This window comes from Mauremys reevesii, linkage group 2 (assembly GCF_016161935.1).
Source record: "Mauremys reevesii isolate NIE-2019 linkage group 2, ASM1616193v1, whole genome shotgun sequence".
Taxonomy (NCBI): Eukaryota; Metazoa; Chordata; order Testudines; family Geoemydidae; genus Mauremys; species Mauremys reevesii.
Window position 1 is genome coordinate 156163988 of NC_052624.1, and position 18458 is coordinate 156182445.

Consider the following 18458-nt stretch of genomic DNA (forward strand, 5'->3'; position numbering starts at 1 on the left):
CAGTTACTGGGACACCTTTCATGTCTGTCCAAATGGAACAAGATTCAGTGATGACCCAAAAGGTCAGACATCTGCTGAAATCAGAAGTAAATCTACTGTCTGCTCTTTGGCCTGAGGGCAAGTGATGGACACATTGCCAGTAAACAGCTCTGCAAAGGCATCTCGATCCAGACCTGTAACGCCCCCTGCTATTTCAGTCCCAGGCTTCCTCCCCCAGCTCTGGCAATGCCCCTCAGTCCTGACCTCCAACACCCCCTGCCATTCCAGTCCTCTCCCCACACACAGCTCTGCCAAGGCACCTCGCTTCTGACCTGCAGCACCCCCTGCTATTCTAGTTTTGGCTACCACCTCACCCTCTAGCTCTGCCAATGCCCCTCAGACTTGACCTGCAATCCCTCCTGCTATTTCAGCCCTGGACTGTACAACTCGCCTTCAGTGCTGGTTATTCCCAATCCTTAGCTTTTCTTTCTCTCTGCCAGTGCACTGAATGGTGTACTAATATTCTCAAAGGACTCGCAGGATAAATCACTAACTTGCAACGTAAGTGAAGGTTTGATCTCAGGTCCATGTATGAAAAGCTTGTGTTTGGTGCCTAACCTAAGGCACCACTCAGCTCCCAGGGCGGCATGTGTCTTATAGTGGCAGAGAAGAAGAGCAATCAATGGACATAATAGCGAATGAAAAGCTCATTCTCAGCTGCTGTGCGGGGCGGTAGGAAAGCAATGAGCACTGTTATGCACTCAGTCTGAACTAGGACATCAGATCCAAGAGGTGAAGCGAGGAGGTGAGAGGTTGCTGTGAACATGATGTAAAGAAACTCAAAACAAAGCCAAGTGACCCTTGCTTTCCTTGCCCTGCTGCTTGTTGCAGGTGGAATCTGCTCTCAGAATGAAGCTAGCATGGGCCTCCCAGCTGCCTCTAGGTGTCACTGTCTCACTTCCATACCTGGCCAGAGTGACCCGCGCCTGGGGATAAGGTGGAATTGGTACACTGAGGCTAGAGCCAGCCTGACATTTTCTGTTTATAGCTCGTGTTTTTCGTTACCAGAGCACACAGCGGGAAATAATCACTTGCGTGGCGCAGAAGGCAGGGCTGTAAAATCAGCAGTTTGCCTTTGAAGGCTGGGTGGGAGCAGGCCCATGGGCATTAGGAAGGACTGAAGTGGGGGGTACAATCCGTTACACCCCAGACACAGAGCGAGAAGAAGGGAGCCTTCCTGGCTGGGCATTTAAAGAGGCATTTTTCTTCCACTCTTACCTGCATGTTAGACTTTAGCGCCCTGTCGACAGGGCTGCGCAGGTTTCATTTCCAACCTGTCGGTGAAAGGCCTGGTTTTAAATTCAGTGGAATGTTGTTTAATATAAAGAAATACCCCCCGCTCCCCCGAATAAATCTAATGAGGCCCCTGCTTAGAAATGGAGGCTATTATGTCTGGATCCAATTATACTGTTTGGAGAAGGAGGAAAAGCGAGAGAGAGAGATGGGGGAGGCAGGGAGTCCGGGCATGACTCTGCTCAGGGGCAGGAGCTAAGTGGAAGGGAAAGACACACCGCTTTTATTAGCTCTCCTGCCAGCTCATGTGAAGGTCAGCAATAGCTGTGTGTAAACTGAGTAGCTAGTATATCCTGCATGGCTGTATCCAATGTACAGCATCGGCAACTCCCAAGTGTTCAAGAATCCTGAGTCCGATGCCCCAGAACTCATGAGGTTAAAAAAAAAATCCCATTTGGGGTTTGTTTCTTTGCCTTTGGTTTTTGAGCCTTTCCAGGTCACATCTTGAAGCTTTTTCTCCCAACCAGTAGGGCTAGAACCAAGCTTTCTTTTCTTTTCATGGGAGCTGAAATTCTCCTGTATTCACCTGACTCCAGGAACTGGGGCTTTAAGAAAATAAAGCAATTATTGTAAAATCACAGGAGTTGGCCACATTGGCTAAGGATTACATTCCCTTCCCCATAAATTCATTTGCTCACTTCAGTAACATTTTCCAGGGGAGGCCTATGGAAAGCCAATAAAGCCTCAGGGCTGCTCTAACATATGTTCTCCTTCCCATGAAAGCAGAGAATAGCCGCAGTGCAATATGCATGCCATGCCCCTTCCCTGCCACTGCCACTGCCACTGCCCCGTCCGCACCTTCCTGGGGAGCTGGGCTAGTGTATTGCTTTTATGCAGCTCTGCAGCACTACACCAACCAGGGGCTCCTTTAGGGGGCTGTGTCCTGGCCCTTTATGTGGCTCCAACAGCGTAACTAAGAATCAGGCCTTATACCTCCAAAGCTCATTTGATGGCTCAATGTAGACCTCCAGCATACTTCACTGATCAGCCTTGAGCCCTCAACATGGCTCTGCTGTGGCTTACAGCACCCCTGATATTCCAACACTGCTGGTGCCCATCACTGCCAACCCATAGCCCCCCTCCTTGCTGCTGTTCCAGCTCTAGGCTTCCTGACAGACAGCTGTGCTGATGCCCCTCACTCCTGGCCTGCAGCCCTCTCTGCTATTCCAGGACTGGCAGCTGACATTTACAGTGGCGTGTTTATGGCACAAGGTGGACAAACTTTCACCAGGGCTAAGAATGAAACCTGCCAGACTCAATGCATTGAGGACCTGAACTAGAACTGGCTCCTAACTCTGCAGGGGTGAAAAGCTGGTGCTCTGCAGCTGCTGAATTTCTGGAATGACTCTATGGAAGATGTACTATTTCCCATCTTTGGATCTGTGCTTAGAAAGACTGCAGAGATGCTGGTCTAAGGAGATATGTCCCTGTGCACCAGAGGGAAGGATCCACGTTCTGCGCAATCTTCCCTAACAGAGCAAACCCCGCAGCCAAACTGGCCAGCATGGCCTTGCCGTACAGTTAGCAACAGATGCAATACAGCTGTCAGACCCATTTGAAAACCTGCCGGAGGAGTGAGGTATTTAACGCCTGCACAGTCTGGAAGGAGGACTGGTCAGGGATGAAGGATGTGTGTGAATGTTTCAGTGGGGTCTGCTGGAATTGCACAGGGGAAAACTATTTTGGGAGAGAGCTGTGGCCCGATATTGTGGTGGGGAACTCCAGATGGTTCAGCTGGCTGATGGCCAGTCTTGGATCCAGTTTGCACAACAAACCAGAGCTTGGGTTGCTGGGGAATATATTTGGGAGCTGGCTGGCTGAAGGGGAGGTTGGGGCAGGGAAAGGAGGTAGTGCTGAGCCCTGGGCAGTGTTCAGTCATGGGGAAAGGGATGGAGGAATTGTCCCTAGTTATTCCCTTTTGTGCAAATATTTCCTTTGGTTTCCATTCATGCTGTCTGCTTGAGTTTTGCAGTCTTTACTGGTTTTTATTAGAGCCCCAAATAAGCTGCATCAGACCAGTAGTCTTATTGGATAATTACATATCTCCTTACCTTCCAAGTTCCTGTGAATGTAATCACTCTATAAAAGCAGCTGGGTGCTTCAGGATTGCTCATTGAAACAGGCGAGTTTTATTCACTTTTTTTTGGAAACCAGAGGGGAATTTCATGTAATTTTGATGTGAAACAGTTGCACATTCACTCGGCTATGTCTACACTGCAGCTGAGAGGTGTAATTCCCAGGTTAAGTAGACATATTTATGCTAGCTACAGCTAGTCCACAAAAATAGTGGTGTGAATGTGGCGGCCCCAGGCGACAGCTTGGGTAAGCTGCCTGCGTATAACCCCATCTGAAATCCTAGGTGCATCCTCTGACAACTAGCTCGAGCCACTGCCTGAGCTGCCATGGGCATACTGTTATTTTTAGCATGCTAGCTCAAGCATAGGTGAAGTAGGTGAAACTCACTAGCTGGCAGCAGGAGTAGACTCTTATCCTCTATGTGAACCAGCCTCTAGAGGGTGACTGGACATACGCTTAGCCAGTGGGTTACCCAACCCTTTGCCTGGCTCTGGTTTAAGCAGAGTCAGGGCTGAGCTGCAGGATTTGGAAGCAGAGCCAGGTTCCAAACCCCTTGAAAGCGAGAGGGTGTTGAATGCTTTCACCCACTAGTGACGTGTGACTGAGAAAGCTCAGGGCATTACTCAGCCAGGCAAGAAAGGAAGCCAGGACTGATGCCCATTAGGGCCCCTTGGGTGGCCTGCATTTGAGGCAGGTCAAAGGGGTTTGAGGGAGGGATAGCTCAGTGGTTTGAGCATTGGCCTGCTTAAACCCAGGGTTGTGAGCTCAATCCTTGAGGGGGCCATTGAGGGATCTGGGGAAAAAATCTGTCTGGAGATTGGTCCTGCTTTGAGCAGGGGGTTGGACTAGATGACCTCCTGGGGTCCCTTCTAACCCTGATATTCTATAATTCTATGTGAGATATGCTGTGCTCAGTGCTCCAGAAGGTGAGAAGAGCCCCTGTGTGTACTGGGCTTGGGGAGAGGAGCTGCTCCTTACTCCCAAATCAACGCATCAGTTACAACCAGTGAACTTGAGCAAGAATGGTTCTATATTCAGTTCCATTGATAAATCTGAGCTGCCCACCACAGCTGATTCCTACTGGGAACTCCAGCAGCTCCTGATTCCCTTTGGGGTGAATGGGAGGAGAACCAGGACCTGCATATTAACTGTCCATCTTGCCCCAGCACCCTGGGGAAGGTGGAATCTGCCAGTAGCTCCTGTGGCAGAGAGCTCCAGACATCAGCCACCCTCTAGAAACAGTTTGAGTTTGCAGGAAGGGAAAGGGGGGCGCTGCCTTCTGGCCTGTGGTCCAGTTCTTAGCAGTGGGGGACTGCTCAGGGCCCCTCTGCTGTTTGCACAAAAACTGCCAGGTCAGGACTTTCCATGAGCACAGAATCCTCCAGCTTTACTTATTTCTTTTGGAATTTGCTGCTTTTTGACGCATTTCTTTTGGCGAGCTGGACTCTCCCCTCTTCCACCTGCCCCTATCTGGTGCAACCAGGCCACTGACTGCTCAAGGATACAGTGCTGCAAATCCAGAATCGCTTCAGCAGACTCATTCCAGATTCACAGGACAGGGTGTTGGGCTCTCCCTGTGCTGGAGCTGGTTTACAAACAGCCAGTCAGGACCCCCTGTTGACTTTGGAATTAAACTGTAAGATACAGGAAGTCCTGAGCCACCATGCTGCATTGAAGTCACTGGGGATTGCAGCAAGGAAGGAATACAGGATCAGAGCTTATGTGGAAACGAGTGTGATCTAGTGGGTTGAACTCAGACTGGGAGTCAGGAATCCTGGGTTCTGTCTGACATTGACTCACTGTAGGGGTTGGAACGTGTCATTTCACTTTGCAGAACCTCAAAGTGGGTCTATCTTCTGTCATGGTGGGTCTATCCCATGTGCCTGGCTATCTCCTGGACAAGTTCACGAGCTATGTAAAGGCCAAGGATGGGCTTGGGGAGTTATTGTACCTCTAGAGATCTGGCCATGGGAAAGAAGAGCCTGGTGGTTTCAACCTAGAAGATCAGAAGTAAACTCCCACTGTATTTGTGGGGTTTGCTTATCTTGTCTTCCCAGTATGCCTGAACTCAGCCTTAGTTGCAGGCTGTTCCACACTGGGGGATGTAGTAATAAGCAGCAACAGGATCAATTATTTATTACTATTATTTGCATTATAGCAGCACCTAGAAGTCTCAGTCAAGATTTGGACCTCATTGTGCTAGGTGCTGTATATACAAACAGTAAGAGACAGTCCCTGCCCCTAAGAGCTTACAATTTAAATAGAGAAGACAGACAAAAAGCAGGAGGGGAAACTGAGGCACGGGGCAGTGATGTACCTTGCCCATGGTCCCACAGCAGCACACTGGTAGAGCTGGGAACAGAGCAAAGCTCTTCTGAGTCCCAGTCTGGTGCACTATCCACTAGTCCATAACCCGATGCTGGTGGGAAAGGGAGGTCGTCCCAATGAAGTGATTGCAGTCACCAGTGGGGGACTAAACCCCAACAAACGTATTGAGTTGAGGACCAGCGGATGCTTGATGGACACTGAGCTCTGTTGAAAATCTGGCCCTTAATGTGAATAGAGGTTACACATAAACAGGTGACAACATGGGCCTTCCTTGACATATCAGTGCAGCCTGGGACAGGAGGGGCAGAGAGACCTGGAAGTGGAGTCTGACCAAATTTACAAAGATCTCTGTCCCGCCCTTATTTCAATGGGTGGCTGCAAACTGAGAAAAAGACCCTTTTAGGTGGAACATCCTGGGTTCTGTGAGCCTGACGTTGGGACGCACCTGGAGTAACACTATGGAGTCAGTGGGCTTTGTTTTATCCTATGGATTGACAGCACATGATCCATTGAGATGGCCTTCATTTTTTGAGCTGTGTTGCGATTGGTTGCATTGGTCACATGGTATTTTTCTGTCTCCTAAGTGGATGAGTAAAGCTCTTATAACAAGGAGGAGCGGGTTGAAGAGTCCAGTAGGAGGTTGATTCTTGGCAGTCCTGCTCTAGTGTCTGCTGAGAGATGATTTACTGCATGTTTGTGAGCTGGTCTTTTCTTTCAGCAGGAGAAACTAGGCCTGCTCCACCTCCTCTGCAAGCTCTAATAAGGCTAGTCAGTGACAAACATTGCAGCCCTGGAAACAAGCTCTCTCTAGCTGATCCTGAGGACCGCTAATGTTTCCCAATGTCCCATGCTAGCACAATGTATCTTACATTCTCCTGCAGTGGCTGCTCCCCTAGAGGATAACAGTTTACTACTGCTGCTAGCTACTGGACTTACTTATCTAGCTCAAATGGCAGAGGTTGGTGTTGAAGGCAGGGAGTTCAAACCCTGCCGATGGCCTCTGTGGAAGGCTGTTGCCTAGCTCTTCAGAGAATGGAAACATTAACCCTTCTGTGACTGTCACCATAAGAGCTAAGCCAGATTTATTGCATGGTACAACATTTCATTACCTCTCATATTTTTAATATGCAGGATTTTCATTATATTGTAAGGATACTTCAGACTGAAGTGATGAAACTCATTTTGATGTGATCACTGACTACAAATATACTGCTTTATATGTGCAGAGCAATGTTATCGAGTAACTAGAGCAACTGACTGGGAGCAAGGATGTCAGGCTTCTATTCCCCTCTCTGCTCCTAATTTGCTATGTGACGTTGCCTGAGTTGCTTCATGGTATGGTGACTCAGTTTCCCCACCTGGCTAACAGGGTTGTAAGGACCAATCTACTAGCGCTATGAGAGGTAGTGAACTATGGGAACCTGGCCACAGGAGAAATGAGGCTGTGACACCAACTTAGTCTCTTGTGAGCTAGGCATGACAGACAGTTTGTGCTCAAGAGAATCCCAGGCCTGAAATAGCAGGTGAGCTGCAGAGCTGAACTGGGAATCATAGAAGATTAGGGTTGGAAGGGACCTCAGGAGGTCATCTATTCCAACCCCCTGCTCAAAGCAGGACCAATCCCCAACTAAATCATCTCAGCCAGGGCTTTGTCAAGCTGGGCCTTAAAAACCTCTTAAGGATGGAGATTCTACCACCTCCCTAGGTAACCCATTCCAGTGCTTCACCACCCTCCTAGTGAAATAGTGTTTCCTAATATCCAACCGAGACCTCTCCCACTGCAACTTAAGACCATTGCTCCTTGTTCTGTCTTCTGCCACCACTGAGAACAGGTGAGCTCCATCCTTTTTGGAACCCCCCTTCAGGTAGTTGAAGGCTGCTATCAAATCCCCCCTCACTCTTCTCTTCTGAAGACTAAATAACCCCAGTTCCCTCAGCCTCTCCTCGTAAGTCATGTGCCCCAGCCCCCTGATCATTTTTGTTGCCCTCCACTGGACTCTCTCTAATTTGTCCACATCCTTTCTGTAGCGGGGGGCCCAAAACTGGACGCAATACTCCAGATGTGGCCTCACCAGTGCTGAATAGAGGGGAATAATCACTTCCCTCAATCTGCTGGCAATCCTCCTACTAATGCAGCCCAATATGCCGCTAGCCTTCTTGGCAACCAGGGCACACTGCTGACTCATATCCATATCCATACTCATATCCAGCTTCTCATCCTCTGTAATCCCCAGGTCCTTTTCTGCAGAACTGCTACTTAGCTGGTCGGTCCCCAGCCTGTAACAGTGCATGGGATTCTTCCATCCTAAGTGCAGGATTCTGCACTTGTTCTTGTTGAACCTCATCAGATTTCTTTTGGCCCAATTCTCCAATTTATCTAGGTCACTCTGGACCCTATCCCTAACCTCCAGCATATCTACCTCTCCCCCTAGCTTAGTGTCATCCGCGAACTTGCTGAGGGTGCAATCCATCCCATCATCCATTAATGAAGATGTTGAACAAAACGGGCCCCAGGCACCGACCCCGGTGGCACTCCGCTTGATACCGGCTTCCAACTAGACATTGAGAAGTTGATCACTACCCATTGAGCCCGACGATCTAGCCAGCTTTCTATCTACCTTATAGTCCATTCATCCAATCCATACTTTTTTAACTTGCTGGGAAGAATACTGTGGGAGACCATATCAAAAGCTTTGCTAAAGTCAAGGAATAACACGTCCACTGCTTTCCCCTCATCCACAGAGCCAGTTATCTCATCATAGAAGGCAATCAGGTTGGTCAGGCATAATTTCCCCTTGGTGAATCCATGTTGACTGTTCCTGATCACCTTCCTCTCCTCCAAGTGTTTCAACATGGATTCCTTGGCCCAGTACTGGTACAGCTGAGGGTGTAGGAGAGTAGCACTGAGGGGGGTGGGGAACCCAGGGCTGATGTATGAGGAGTCGGGGAGGGATTGCATGTTAGGATCCCATTGAATTGCCAGAGCTGTGTGGGGTGTGTGTGCGGATGTGGCTGGTGGAGTAGTAGGAACTATGGGTCAGGATCATGTTGCATCAGCAGGACTGGGAGAAGGGACCTAGGTGTAGCAGGATGCTGGCTGGGTGGGGGGCTATTTGTCGGTATCAGAGGCTGTCAAAGGGCAGTGCATTGCTTCTCGTCCCTGCCACGTGGCTATCATCACTCACCACGCTCTGGCCTTTCTTTCCTTCCCCTCCCCTGCCCCTTGTCCAGAGAAGATCCTCCATTCCCTGGCATCCGGCCAAGATCCTCATGGTTGGCGTACCCCAGTGGACTGTGTCCGGGCCAATGAGCTGTGCGCTGCTGAGTCGAGCTGCAGCTCTCGTTACCGCACGCTGCGCCAGTGCCTGGCTGGCCGGGACAGGAATACCATGCTGGCCAACAAGGAGTGCCAGGCAGCTCTCGAGGTGCTGCAGGAGAGCCCGCTCTATGACTGCCGCTGCAAGCGGGGCATGAAGAAGGAGCTGCAGTGCCTTCAGATCTATTGGAGTATACACCTCGGGCTGACGGAGGGTAAGTGTCCTGCGTGTGGCGGATCTGGTCCATCAGGAGGGGGGTGCCCCATATGCAGCTGTTCTGATGGATTAGCCCCGTCAGAGCAGTGTGAGGGTGGGTCTGATCCCACGGGCAAGTGGTAAAGAGGCCCTTCTGTACCATTATGCGATGTTCCAGTCTGTTTGGTCAGGAGTAGCTGGGGGCTGTTCTGGTTCCTTGGGAGAAGTAGTTCTGATCCACTCGGTATGGCTGGAGGGGTGGTTCCGGCCCATTGGATTGTTGGTAGGTGGGTGGGTTCTGATTTGCTAGCTCAGCAGTAGTGTGTGTGGCTGGGTGTGGGTGGAGAGGGAACAGTTCTGATCCACTAGCTGCTCTGATCCACTCTGGCTAGGCCAGGAACCCCATGTGGCTAGTCCTGGGAGCTGGTGAAGCAGGTGTGAGTTAGGAGATGTGTTCAGAGCCTGACTCTCTCTCGTTGCCATTTACAGCTGTGCAAAGTGGAAGTAAAACATTCCCGCTGGTGTCCTGATTTGGAGCAATTCACACCTGTTCTGCACATGTGGGATAATGGCTGACACAAGTGCCAGGCAGCGAAGAATCAGATTTTTCATTAGTGTACTTGGGAGGAGGGTTTACTACGGGAATGGCAGAGGGGGCCAGCTGGTCTGGAGTGAAGAGCGTTAGTGGAGCAGTGTGTGTGTGGGGAGTCCAGGACTGGAACAGCAGAGGGTGTTGCAGGAAAGGACTGAGGGGCACTTGCAGAGCTGGTGCGGGGTCCAGGACTGGAATAGCAGGGGGTGTTCTGCAGGAAAGGACTGAGGGGCATTAGTGGAATTATGTGGGGAACGTTCAAGTTCATTCTGTGCCTTATTCTGTAGCACGGGCTGGTGTGAGCCTGGGTAGAGCTGGAGGGGTATCAGCAGGGCTGTCTTGGACTGGCATGTCTCAGCTTTTAACCCCCAAGGTTTCAGTGTTTAGATCCCAGGTAGATCTCTCCCCTCGTTCATTATCAAACAGAAGCCAAATTGATGGGTGGGGATGAGGAAGAAAGAACCAAACTCTCCCCTTCTCCTCCAGGCTCTTCCTCCTTTTCTCCACTCTCCTCCTCTAGATTCTTTCTCACCATTCCCCTTTCCCAGACTCTCTTCCTCTAGACTCAGGCACATCCCACCCCTGCCTTGGGAATTTGCTAGACTTGGAGAGCCCATGAGGCTTCCTAGTGCCTGCAGACACCCCCACTGCCATCGCCAACGACAGGGGCTGAGAGCTCGGAGAGCTGCACCAATGCAGAGGGCAGTCCCGGAGCCCGGCAGCTCTCTTAGCTCTGTCACTGCTTCCCTCTCCATGTTAAACAGCTGATTAGTATTCTGGAAGGAGCATCCTCACAAGAACCAGACTGGGCTGGAACAGGGGTTGATGGGGGTGAGATGAATGTGGGGTTGGGCTCTTCTCTGGTGCGGCTGCCTTTTCATAGCCAAGCTGCGAATGCCTGGCTGATCCCAGGCAGCCTCACCCCGGAAGGGGCCGCGCACACTGGAGCAGATTGGGCTGTAATGAGAAGACACGTCGGGGCATCGAGACAGGTCATGAAGAGGGGAGCCCATCGCGCAGGCAGCGGGGAGTTAATTTCCAGTTTGCGTTAGTAGGGTCAGAGGGCCAGGTCTCCAGTTGGTGCCTTTGCGTGGGCTGTTTGCCTGTTCCCCTCTCAGAGCAGGCTCCGGGCTGTCAATCTAGTCTTGGTGTATCTATATGAGTGTCCCCCAGGCCTTGCTTGCAGAGCATTTCCCTCCCCTGCACTGTATTGGCTCCTGCCTGTCTGTGTCCAGTGGATGCCCTGGCTTGCCAGGTGGGAACGGCACTTCATCCCTTTGCTCGCTGTCTCTGGAATTCGCATCTTCCAGGCAGGGTGGGCTCGTGGCTGGCGAAGCAGACTCCCTGCTGTCTTCTGCTCTGTTCCAGCCTGGATTATGGCAACTGCATTGGAGTTAGTGGAGTTGCTTCAGACTTACATTGGCATCAGTGAGGGCAAACTGTGGCCCTGGCTCCTGTTCTTGGCTCTGCCACTGATTCACTGAGTGACCTTGGGCAAGTTCCTTCCCCTTCTCTGTAAAGTGTCTTGAGATCCTCGGGTGCAAGAGGCTATATAAGTGCAGAAAGGATTATTCTAACAGTGATATGTGCCAGTACTGCTGGGTGGTGTTGGACCTGCCTAGCTGTGTGCCACAGTTTCTCCTTTAGCTCAAGCAGCTGGGGCCTGTGCTCAGGGAGCAAGAGGGCTGGGGTTGGATCCCCGTTCTAGACAAGAAGCTTTCAGTGGTCCTGTATCTGTTACAATATGATTCCAGCCTCAGCCCCTGTGCGTGCAGAACCCCTGCTACAGTTCAGGATGGGACTGATCGTCTGCTCTCCATGCCTCAGTTTCCCCAAAAAGAAGAGTGAGGAAGGGGACTAGAACTCAGGAGTTCCTGGTGCCCAAGATATTGCTTTGGCCATGAGGCTTGGCTGACTCTTTACGGACTTTTGATGCTGCGTGCATGCCATAGAGGGGCATGTGCCAGGAACAGGCTGTAGGCTGTACTAAAGCCCCACATGCAGTCTGTCAGCTGCCCTAAGTCCAGGAGAAAACCAGGCACCTCCTTAATACGGGTCATTCTCTGGCAAGGGTGGGGGTTGAGTGAGAGCAGTGGGAAGGACATGAGGGAATCTCGGAGCTGGCTGTTTCCATAAATGAACTGCCTCGAGATGCACCAGAGGCAGCTGTGATTGCAGGCCAGTGAGGGTGTAAATCAGACAGGGGAGCAGTGCAGGTAATTGAAATTGGATTTTGCCAGTGCTGGGCCGGTTTGTTTATTGGAGAGAGGATTATCTACTCTCTCCTCCTCATCAAAGGGATGGGGGAGGAAGCTGTCTCTTCCCATCCCCCACGTCAGCAAGTCAGGGGCCCTCCCCTCCCCTCGCTATCACATCGCAATCAGTGGCTCGACTGACTGGCTGTGCTAGGGTGTGGAATTGGGGACCCCCCAGACCTGAGGGGCTGGGAGAGCTGGCTGGAATTTGGTGTATGGTGGGCAGGTGCTGGCAAGCTTCCTTCACGCAGCTTTGCCCATGCCCCTCAATCCTGAGTCTGTAGCCGCTCTGGTCATTTCCATCCTGGGTCTGCATAGAGCAGGGGCTGCCAGTCATTTCTGAGTATCCCCCAGTTGGTTGCTCTGTGATATGTGAAAAAGTATCACTGGTGACTAGAACGAGCCTGAGTCTGCCTCAATCCCAGCTGCCACGACGCTGCTCTTTGTAGCAAGCAAATTTCCTCCCTCCCATTTCCCTTGCACCTGGGCTGCCCCCTGGATGATCTTTTCCAGACAGAGGTACATCATCCATCCTTGCTGTCCCGCAACAACGAGCCAGTCAAGACATGTCCAGCCCTATCCGTAGCGAGCTCTGTAGCTTTTCCTTAATACGTTTGCCCATGATGCTGATTGCAGACCATTGAATGCCTGGGAATGCTCCAAGTACCCACAGATGAAATGGCAGATGTTGCTTCCTTGTAACAGAGAGGTGAAAAGTGGGTGTATGTGTACTGGGGTGTCTTCCATGCAGAAAGCCGGTGCTAGAGAGCGAGGATGTTCTAGTGGCCAGCAGGACCGGTAAGGTAGCATGTAGGGAACTCAGAAGAGCCCTGGGGAAATAATAATTGCCACTTACAAAGGATGTTGGATCTGCAAGTGTTTTACAAAGGGTGGGGGGTATCACTATCCCATTTTAAAGATGGGTGGGGAAATGGAATCAGAGAACATTAAATGACTTCCCCAGGGTTACACAGCAAGTCAGTGGCAGAGCTAGGACTAGCCCACAGGTCTCCTGACTCCTAGTCAGATGCATCAGCCGCTGGACCAGGCTGCCTCATTAAAGATTCAGAGCCAGATTTTTCAAAAAGCTCTGTACCCGAAGCTCCTGCTTGGGCACCTGAATGGAGTGACCAGCAGATTCAACATACAGAAGGTCCCATAAAAAACCCAGCCCTTATTTAGGTGCCTCAGTGGGAACTGAGCTCAGCTGAAAGCCTGGGCCTGATTGTGGGGTGGAGGGAGGAAAAATTGGGGGAAGGAAGGATAAAGCAGAGAGAGCTGAACAGGAGAGAGAGGATGAAAGGAGGTCGGGGGGAGAGAGGGTCATAGGAGTGCATCCTGCAAATGAAAAAAATTCATTTATTTTCCTCCTGTAATTAAAAGCCAAGGGAGTGTGGCAGGGATTGAAAGGGGAATAGTTCATCTTTCTAACCATGCAGCGCAACCAAAACCATAACACTCCTCTTCCTTACACGGGATTCTCCTCCAGAGGTGGCTCCCCGGCGGCTCCAGGCTGGAGGTAGAATAGAATGCGGCCTACCCACAAAGTGGAATCTGTTCAACTATCACTGTGATTTTTAAACTAGTTTAGTTCAATCAGTGAAACTCTGTGTGTGGACGCTCTTCAATTAGGTTAAACTGGGCTTATGTTGTTTTAGTGTGTTGGTAAATGTACAGGGGTAAGCTCAACCACTAGAACCAGCTTTTAAACTGGAATAAGTGTGTCCACCCAGAGGTTTGCAGTCATTTAAAGTGTTGTAAGTCTGTGTGCAGTTGACATTGGGACCAGATTTCCAAAAGCACTCAGCACCCAAATGTGCTGAAAATCTGGCCCTGATTATGAGTGCTGAGTACCTCTGAAAACTTTGACCCCTGGTGACTCCCTTAGACCTTCACCCACGCTTGGTTAAAACACACTTTTTTCTGATGTTAAATTGCAAGTGAAGATGAGGCAAGTTGTAGTTTTAACACGTGTCAGCTGGTGGAGGTAAACCCTAGCCTCTAGGTCAGCTCCGCTGCTGGATGGCAAAAAAGCCGGGCTGGAAGCGGGAATCTCTACTTAATGGCGATTTGCCCCACAGCACCGTGCATTCAGCAATTTCAAAGGGCTTTGCACTCATGAATGAATTTAGCCTAACAACACCTTCAGGAGGGAGGGAAGAATACTAGCCCCATTTCACAGAGCAGAAAACTGAGGCATCAAAAGAAACTAAGGCACAGAAGGGAAAAAAAGGGTGTGTTCTTACCATGTGTTGGAAGGCAGGCTGTAGCTTTCACATAGGTTAGCAGGGTGAGATGGTGACTCTGGCCAGGATGCTAGGTTTACCTCAACCTGTTAACTCATGTGAGAACTGCATGGCTTTGCCTTCACTCAGATTTTACCTTGTGTTACCACATATTAGCTAATGGGGTAAGAACACACCTTTTCCTCTTGTGATGACAAGGCCAAAGGGCCCAAATTCATGCACAGAGTCAGCGGGGAAGCCAGGAATAGAACCCAGAATGACTCCTGACTCCACTTCTGTGGTCTAACCAGTAGGTAACAGACCATCTGTAGAAGGTTGTGCCTATGCCCAGCATGGAGGGGTATTGGCAGAGCTGTGTGGGGAACCCAGGACCAGAATAGCAGGGAGCTGCTGCAGGACCATCCAAAGCCATCATACAAAATCCCATCTTGTTTCAGAGACCTCACTTTGCAGGTAGACTCACTGTAGTGCAGCAGACCTCTGGGCAACATGGTCCAGTATTCCATCTCCTTCCATAACTAGATCTCTTCCCCCCTTGTCACACTGGATCAGAGTGGTCTATCTAGCCAGTATCCTGTCTCTAGCACTGCCAATATGTGATGCTTTAGAGAGGTTCAATTCTCCCACAATGCATCTCGCCAATAGACTGCTCTCTGCTCACCTTTCCAAGTGAGCAAGTTTTGCATTGTCCTGGTGTATGGCAGCTTAGTCCCCAGCATTAAGCCTGGTTGGTTTCATCCCAGTGCCTTTCCCAGAGGTTAATTGCTTCTCAGCCAGCTTAGGGGAAGTTCGATGCCCTTTTAATACTGGGTAATTTTCCTAGCGAGCAGCAAGGTTCAGCCAGTGTTTAATTATTTATTGCATTGGCAAAGCAATATAGAGAGAGGTTAGTGTTTCCTAAACACACTTTAATAAAGGTGCCATTTGTCATCAGAGCATTAGCAAACCCAGCACGGTGAACGTGTTGGCACGATTTAAACGAGGGACTCTTACAGGATGAGCGTAAGTGTTTCCTTTTCTTTTAATGGCCTTTCAGTTTTACCAGCCTGTGGTAACAGGCCAAAATAACACATGAGGAGGGTGAGGTTGTTGTTGTTCTTCTCAATATTCATTTGTAGTACTGTAGCAGAGGCATCAACCAAGATAGTCAGAGAGAGCCTCTGCTCTAAAACTCTCACAGTCTAGCTAGGGCTAGGGTGACCAGATGTCCCTATTTTATAGGGACAGTCCCGATTTTGGGTCTTTTTCTTATATAGGCTCATATTACCCCCCATCCCCTGTCCTGATTTTTGACATTTGCTGTCTGGTCACCCTAGCTAGGGCAGACATGGGAAGAGAAGGCACAGAGAGAAGCGGCTCCTCCATGGACACAAAGCAGGGTCTGGGGCAGAGCCAGGAATAGCATTTAGGTCTCCTGAGTCCCCAGTCCAGTGCGTTGCCGCCTTGTAGCTTGCCTTTTCTCTGTGTTCTTCCTGCTCTTCTCCTTTCCAGCCTGGAGGCTGGAATTCCGTTCTCTCACATCACTGAGGCTCCTCTCAGTGTGCTTTGATCACCTCCAGGAGGTCAGTCCGTGGTCTCTAAGCAGGCGCCTTCTGGTTTCTCTTGTGGGCCTGCAGCGCTGCTGCTCCCTCCCAAAAGGCAATTGGTACCTTCTTCCTGCTGCTAGGTACCCAATCGTGGGACTCCTCACAAGGCACATTCAGTGGGCAGGGCAGGTGTCCATTGCCGAAAGGAGCTGGTCACCATGGGAACAGCTTGGAACTGGGGCCGGCGGGTCTGTGCCGTGTAATGTGTACTCCGGGTGACTTCGGCCAGGTTGGTCCCTGGGCAGTGGAGGTGAGGTAGGTGGACAGAGAGTGAGGCCATGGGACAGCTTGTGAGAGACTGACTGTACCATGTCTGAGCTGAGATGACTTGGGCTCAGTTGAGATGGGGAGGTCTGGAGTGGCCAGCGTGACCATGACACAATCTGAGGGCTTGTGTTTCAGCTCACGGCTGAAACACAAGCTGTGTTGTTGTCGCTCGTGCTGACTAAGCACGAGTTACTTCTCTAGTCCCTTCATGCCATGAAGACACCTGGCCGGGGGAAGGGGACTGAGACCCACCAATTCATTTCTCAGAGGCCACCAAATGGCGGTGAAAGCTATTGGAGCCTCTCTCTCTCCTTTTGCTGATCTCCCCACTATCCGGGGGTCCCATCCCAGTCTTGCTTCTACTCTGCAGCAGGAAAGGAGGGTGGCTCAATCCCAGCGTCCCGACAACCAATTTTGCCTCACAATCCTTTTGAAGGATTTCCTGTAGTGAAATGCATTTATAACCATCCACGGAGGAGCTGCTGGAAGGGGAGCCGGCCCTGCCTGATTGCTTCCTCCCCATTAATCGGCCTTTTTTCCAGCAGAAGGTTTTGAGTGGCTTCTTAATTATGGGGGACAAAAGCACCCTTGCTCAGGCTAATAATATCCTGAATGATCCAGAAGAGCCTAGAAAAGTGGGCGTGGGCCACAGTCTGTTAGGAGGCTTGTACATCTTTTTAAAAACAGAAGCTTCCTGTCTCCTCCTGCTCTGGCTGAGCATCCTCCCTGTCAAGGGAACTAACTGATGGGTCACTGTGTGAGATCTCTGTTCATCCCCAGAATAGGTGCATCACCTGTGGGCCAGAGCAAGCTCCCTCCATGTTCCCCTTCACTCAAGAGAGAGAGAGAGACCCCCCTACTCCCAGGAGTGAGAGGGCAACCAAGTCTAAGATAGGACAATTAGCATGATGAGTGTTCTTGTGGAGGCAAGGTCTGGCTGTTGGAGAGATGGTCTCATGGTTAAGGCTCTGGACTAGGACTCTGGAAGTTTGGGTTCTGTTTCTGGTTCTGCCACTGACTCCCTGTGTGACTTGGGCAAGTCACTTTGTTTCCCTGTGCCTTATCCCCACCCTGCAGATGGGAACAGATTCTGTTTTGTCTTACCTAGTGACACTGTAAGCTCTCTGGGGCAGGAGGTATCTTTTACTTTCTATTTGTACAGCACCCAGGGCAATGGAGCCCTGAGCTTGATGTGGGATTGTAAATACTATCATACCAATAATTTAAAACACTAGGAATGAAATTGAATCCCACTCAAGTTACATCACATAAATCTCATGGGAGTAATTGCTTTTGATCGCTATGGACCTAGGTTGGATTTGAATCCATGACCTGGTGGTAAAGGCCTATATCCCAGCACTTGTCTTATGAGGAGAAGGCCCCCTTTTTTGTGCATGTAGCCTTACTCCAGATCAGCCTTGCAAATTTGAATTTGAAGAGAGAGAGAAAGAAAAAGCAGATCCGAGAGTGTGGATGTTGGTGTGTGTTGATGTTAGGGAGCAAGCAGAGAACCCCATATTGGGACTCCTGTGTTCTGATTTTGGCTCTCTCTTTGAGAACAGTGGGCAAATCACTTGAACTATCTGGGCAAAATCAGCTCTGGCACAAGAGGATGGAACTTTCATTGATTTCAAAGAGTTGCAGCTGCTCAGATCAGGGCTGATTTGAATCCTCCATGCCTTACTTCACCATCTGTATGGTCTACCAAAACTGACAGATTGTGAGGTTTGTTTTGGTAAAAAAATAATGTGAAAAATCTCAATGTTTGTGTTTTGCTTTGAAGTGATTGTTTCAAAATTCTTTATTTTAGTATCAAAGCAGTTTAAGGATGGTAAAGGCAAAACTCAAATGTTTCAAAATCAAACTGTGTTTTGATTTGCTCAAAGTTTTGGTTCAGCTCAAAACAAACATTTTGGAATCACTAGTGAACCGAAAAGAGTCGGTTCTTTTCACATCTGTACACCTGAAACCAGGCAGAAGGTGGAATTTGGAGGTCCCCTGTTACTCCTGACACCCACTTGTCATCCCAACCCCATGGCTTGGTTTGCTGTAGAGTCACCCGTCCATACCCATCCCTTCATGCTTCACTTCCCCCTCTGTATGCTCTGCCAAATCATGTTGTGTTCTCATGCCAGTGGCTGGCCCACCTCGAGGATAAGAGCCTGTTATTGCTGCTAGTTAACAGTGACTCCTTTAGCTCAAGTGGTTGAGGCTTGTGCTTTGCCCCTGGAGGTGGTGGAGTCAGTCCCTGCTGACTGCATGTG

General features: G+C 50.1%; 1 protein-coding gene across 5 annotated transcripts in view; it reads left to right on the forward strand.

Annotated features, from left to right (window-relative positions):
- GFRA2 (GDNF family receptor alpha 2) overlaps positions 1 to 18458 on the forward strand; it is a 113114-nt gene that overhangs the window by 12164 nt on the left and 82492 nt on the right. For 4 of the 5 annotated variants that reach the window (XM_039521337.1, XM_039521334.1, XM_039521335.1 and 1 more), the window contains exon 2: positions 8968 to 9267. In XM_039521337.1, the coding sequence (XP_039377271.1) occupies positions 9126 to 9267 (142 nt within the window). In that variant the 5' untranslated portion in view covers positions 8968 to 9125. Of the gene's footprint in view, positions 1 to 2846; positions 2912 to 8967; positions 9268 to 18458 lie in introns of those variants that run through there. The other variant, XM_039521338.1, reaches the window with a different exon arrangement.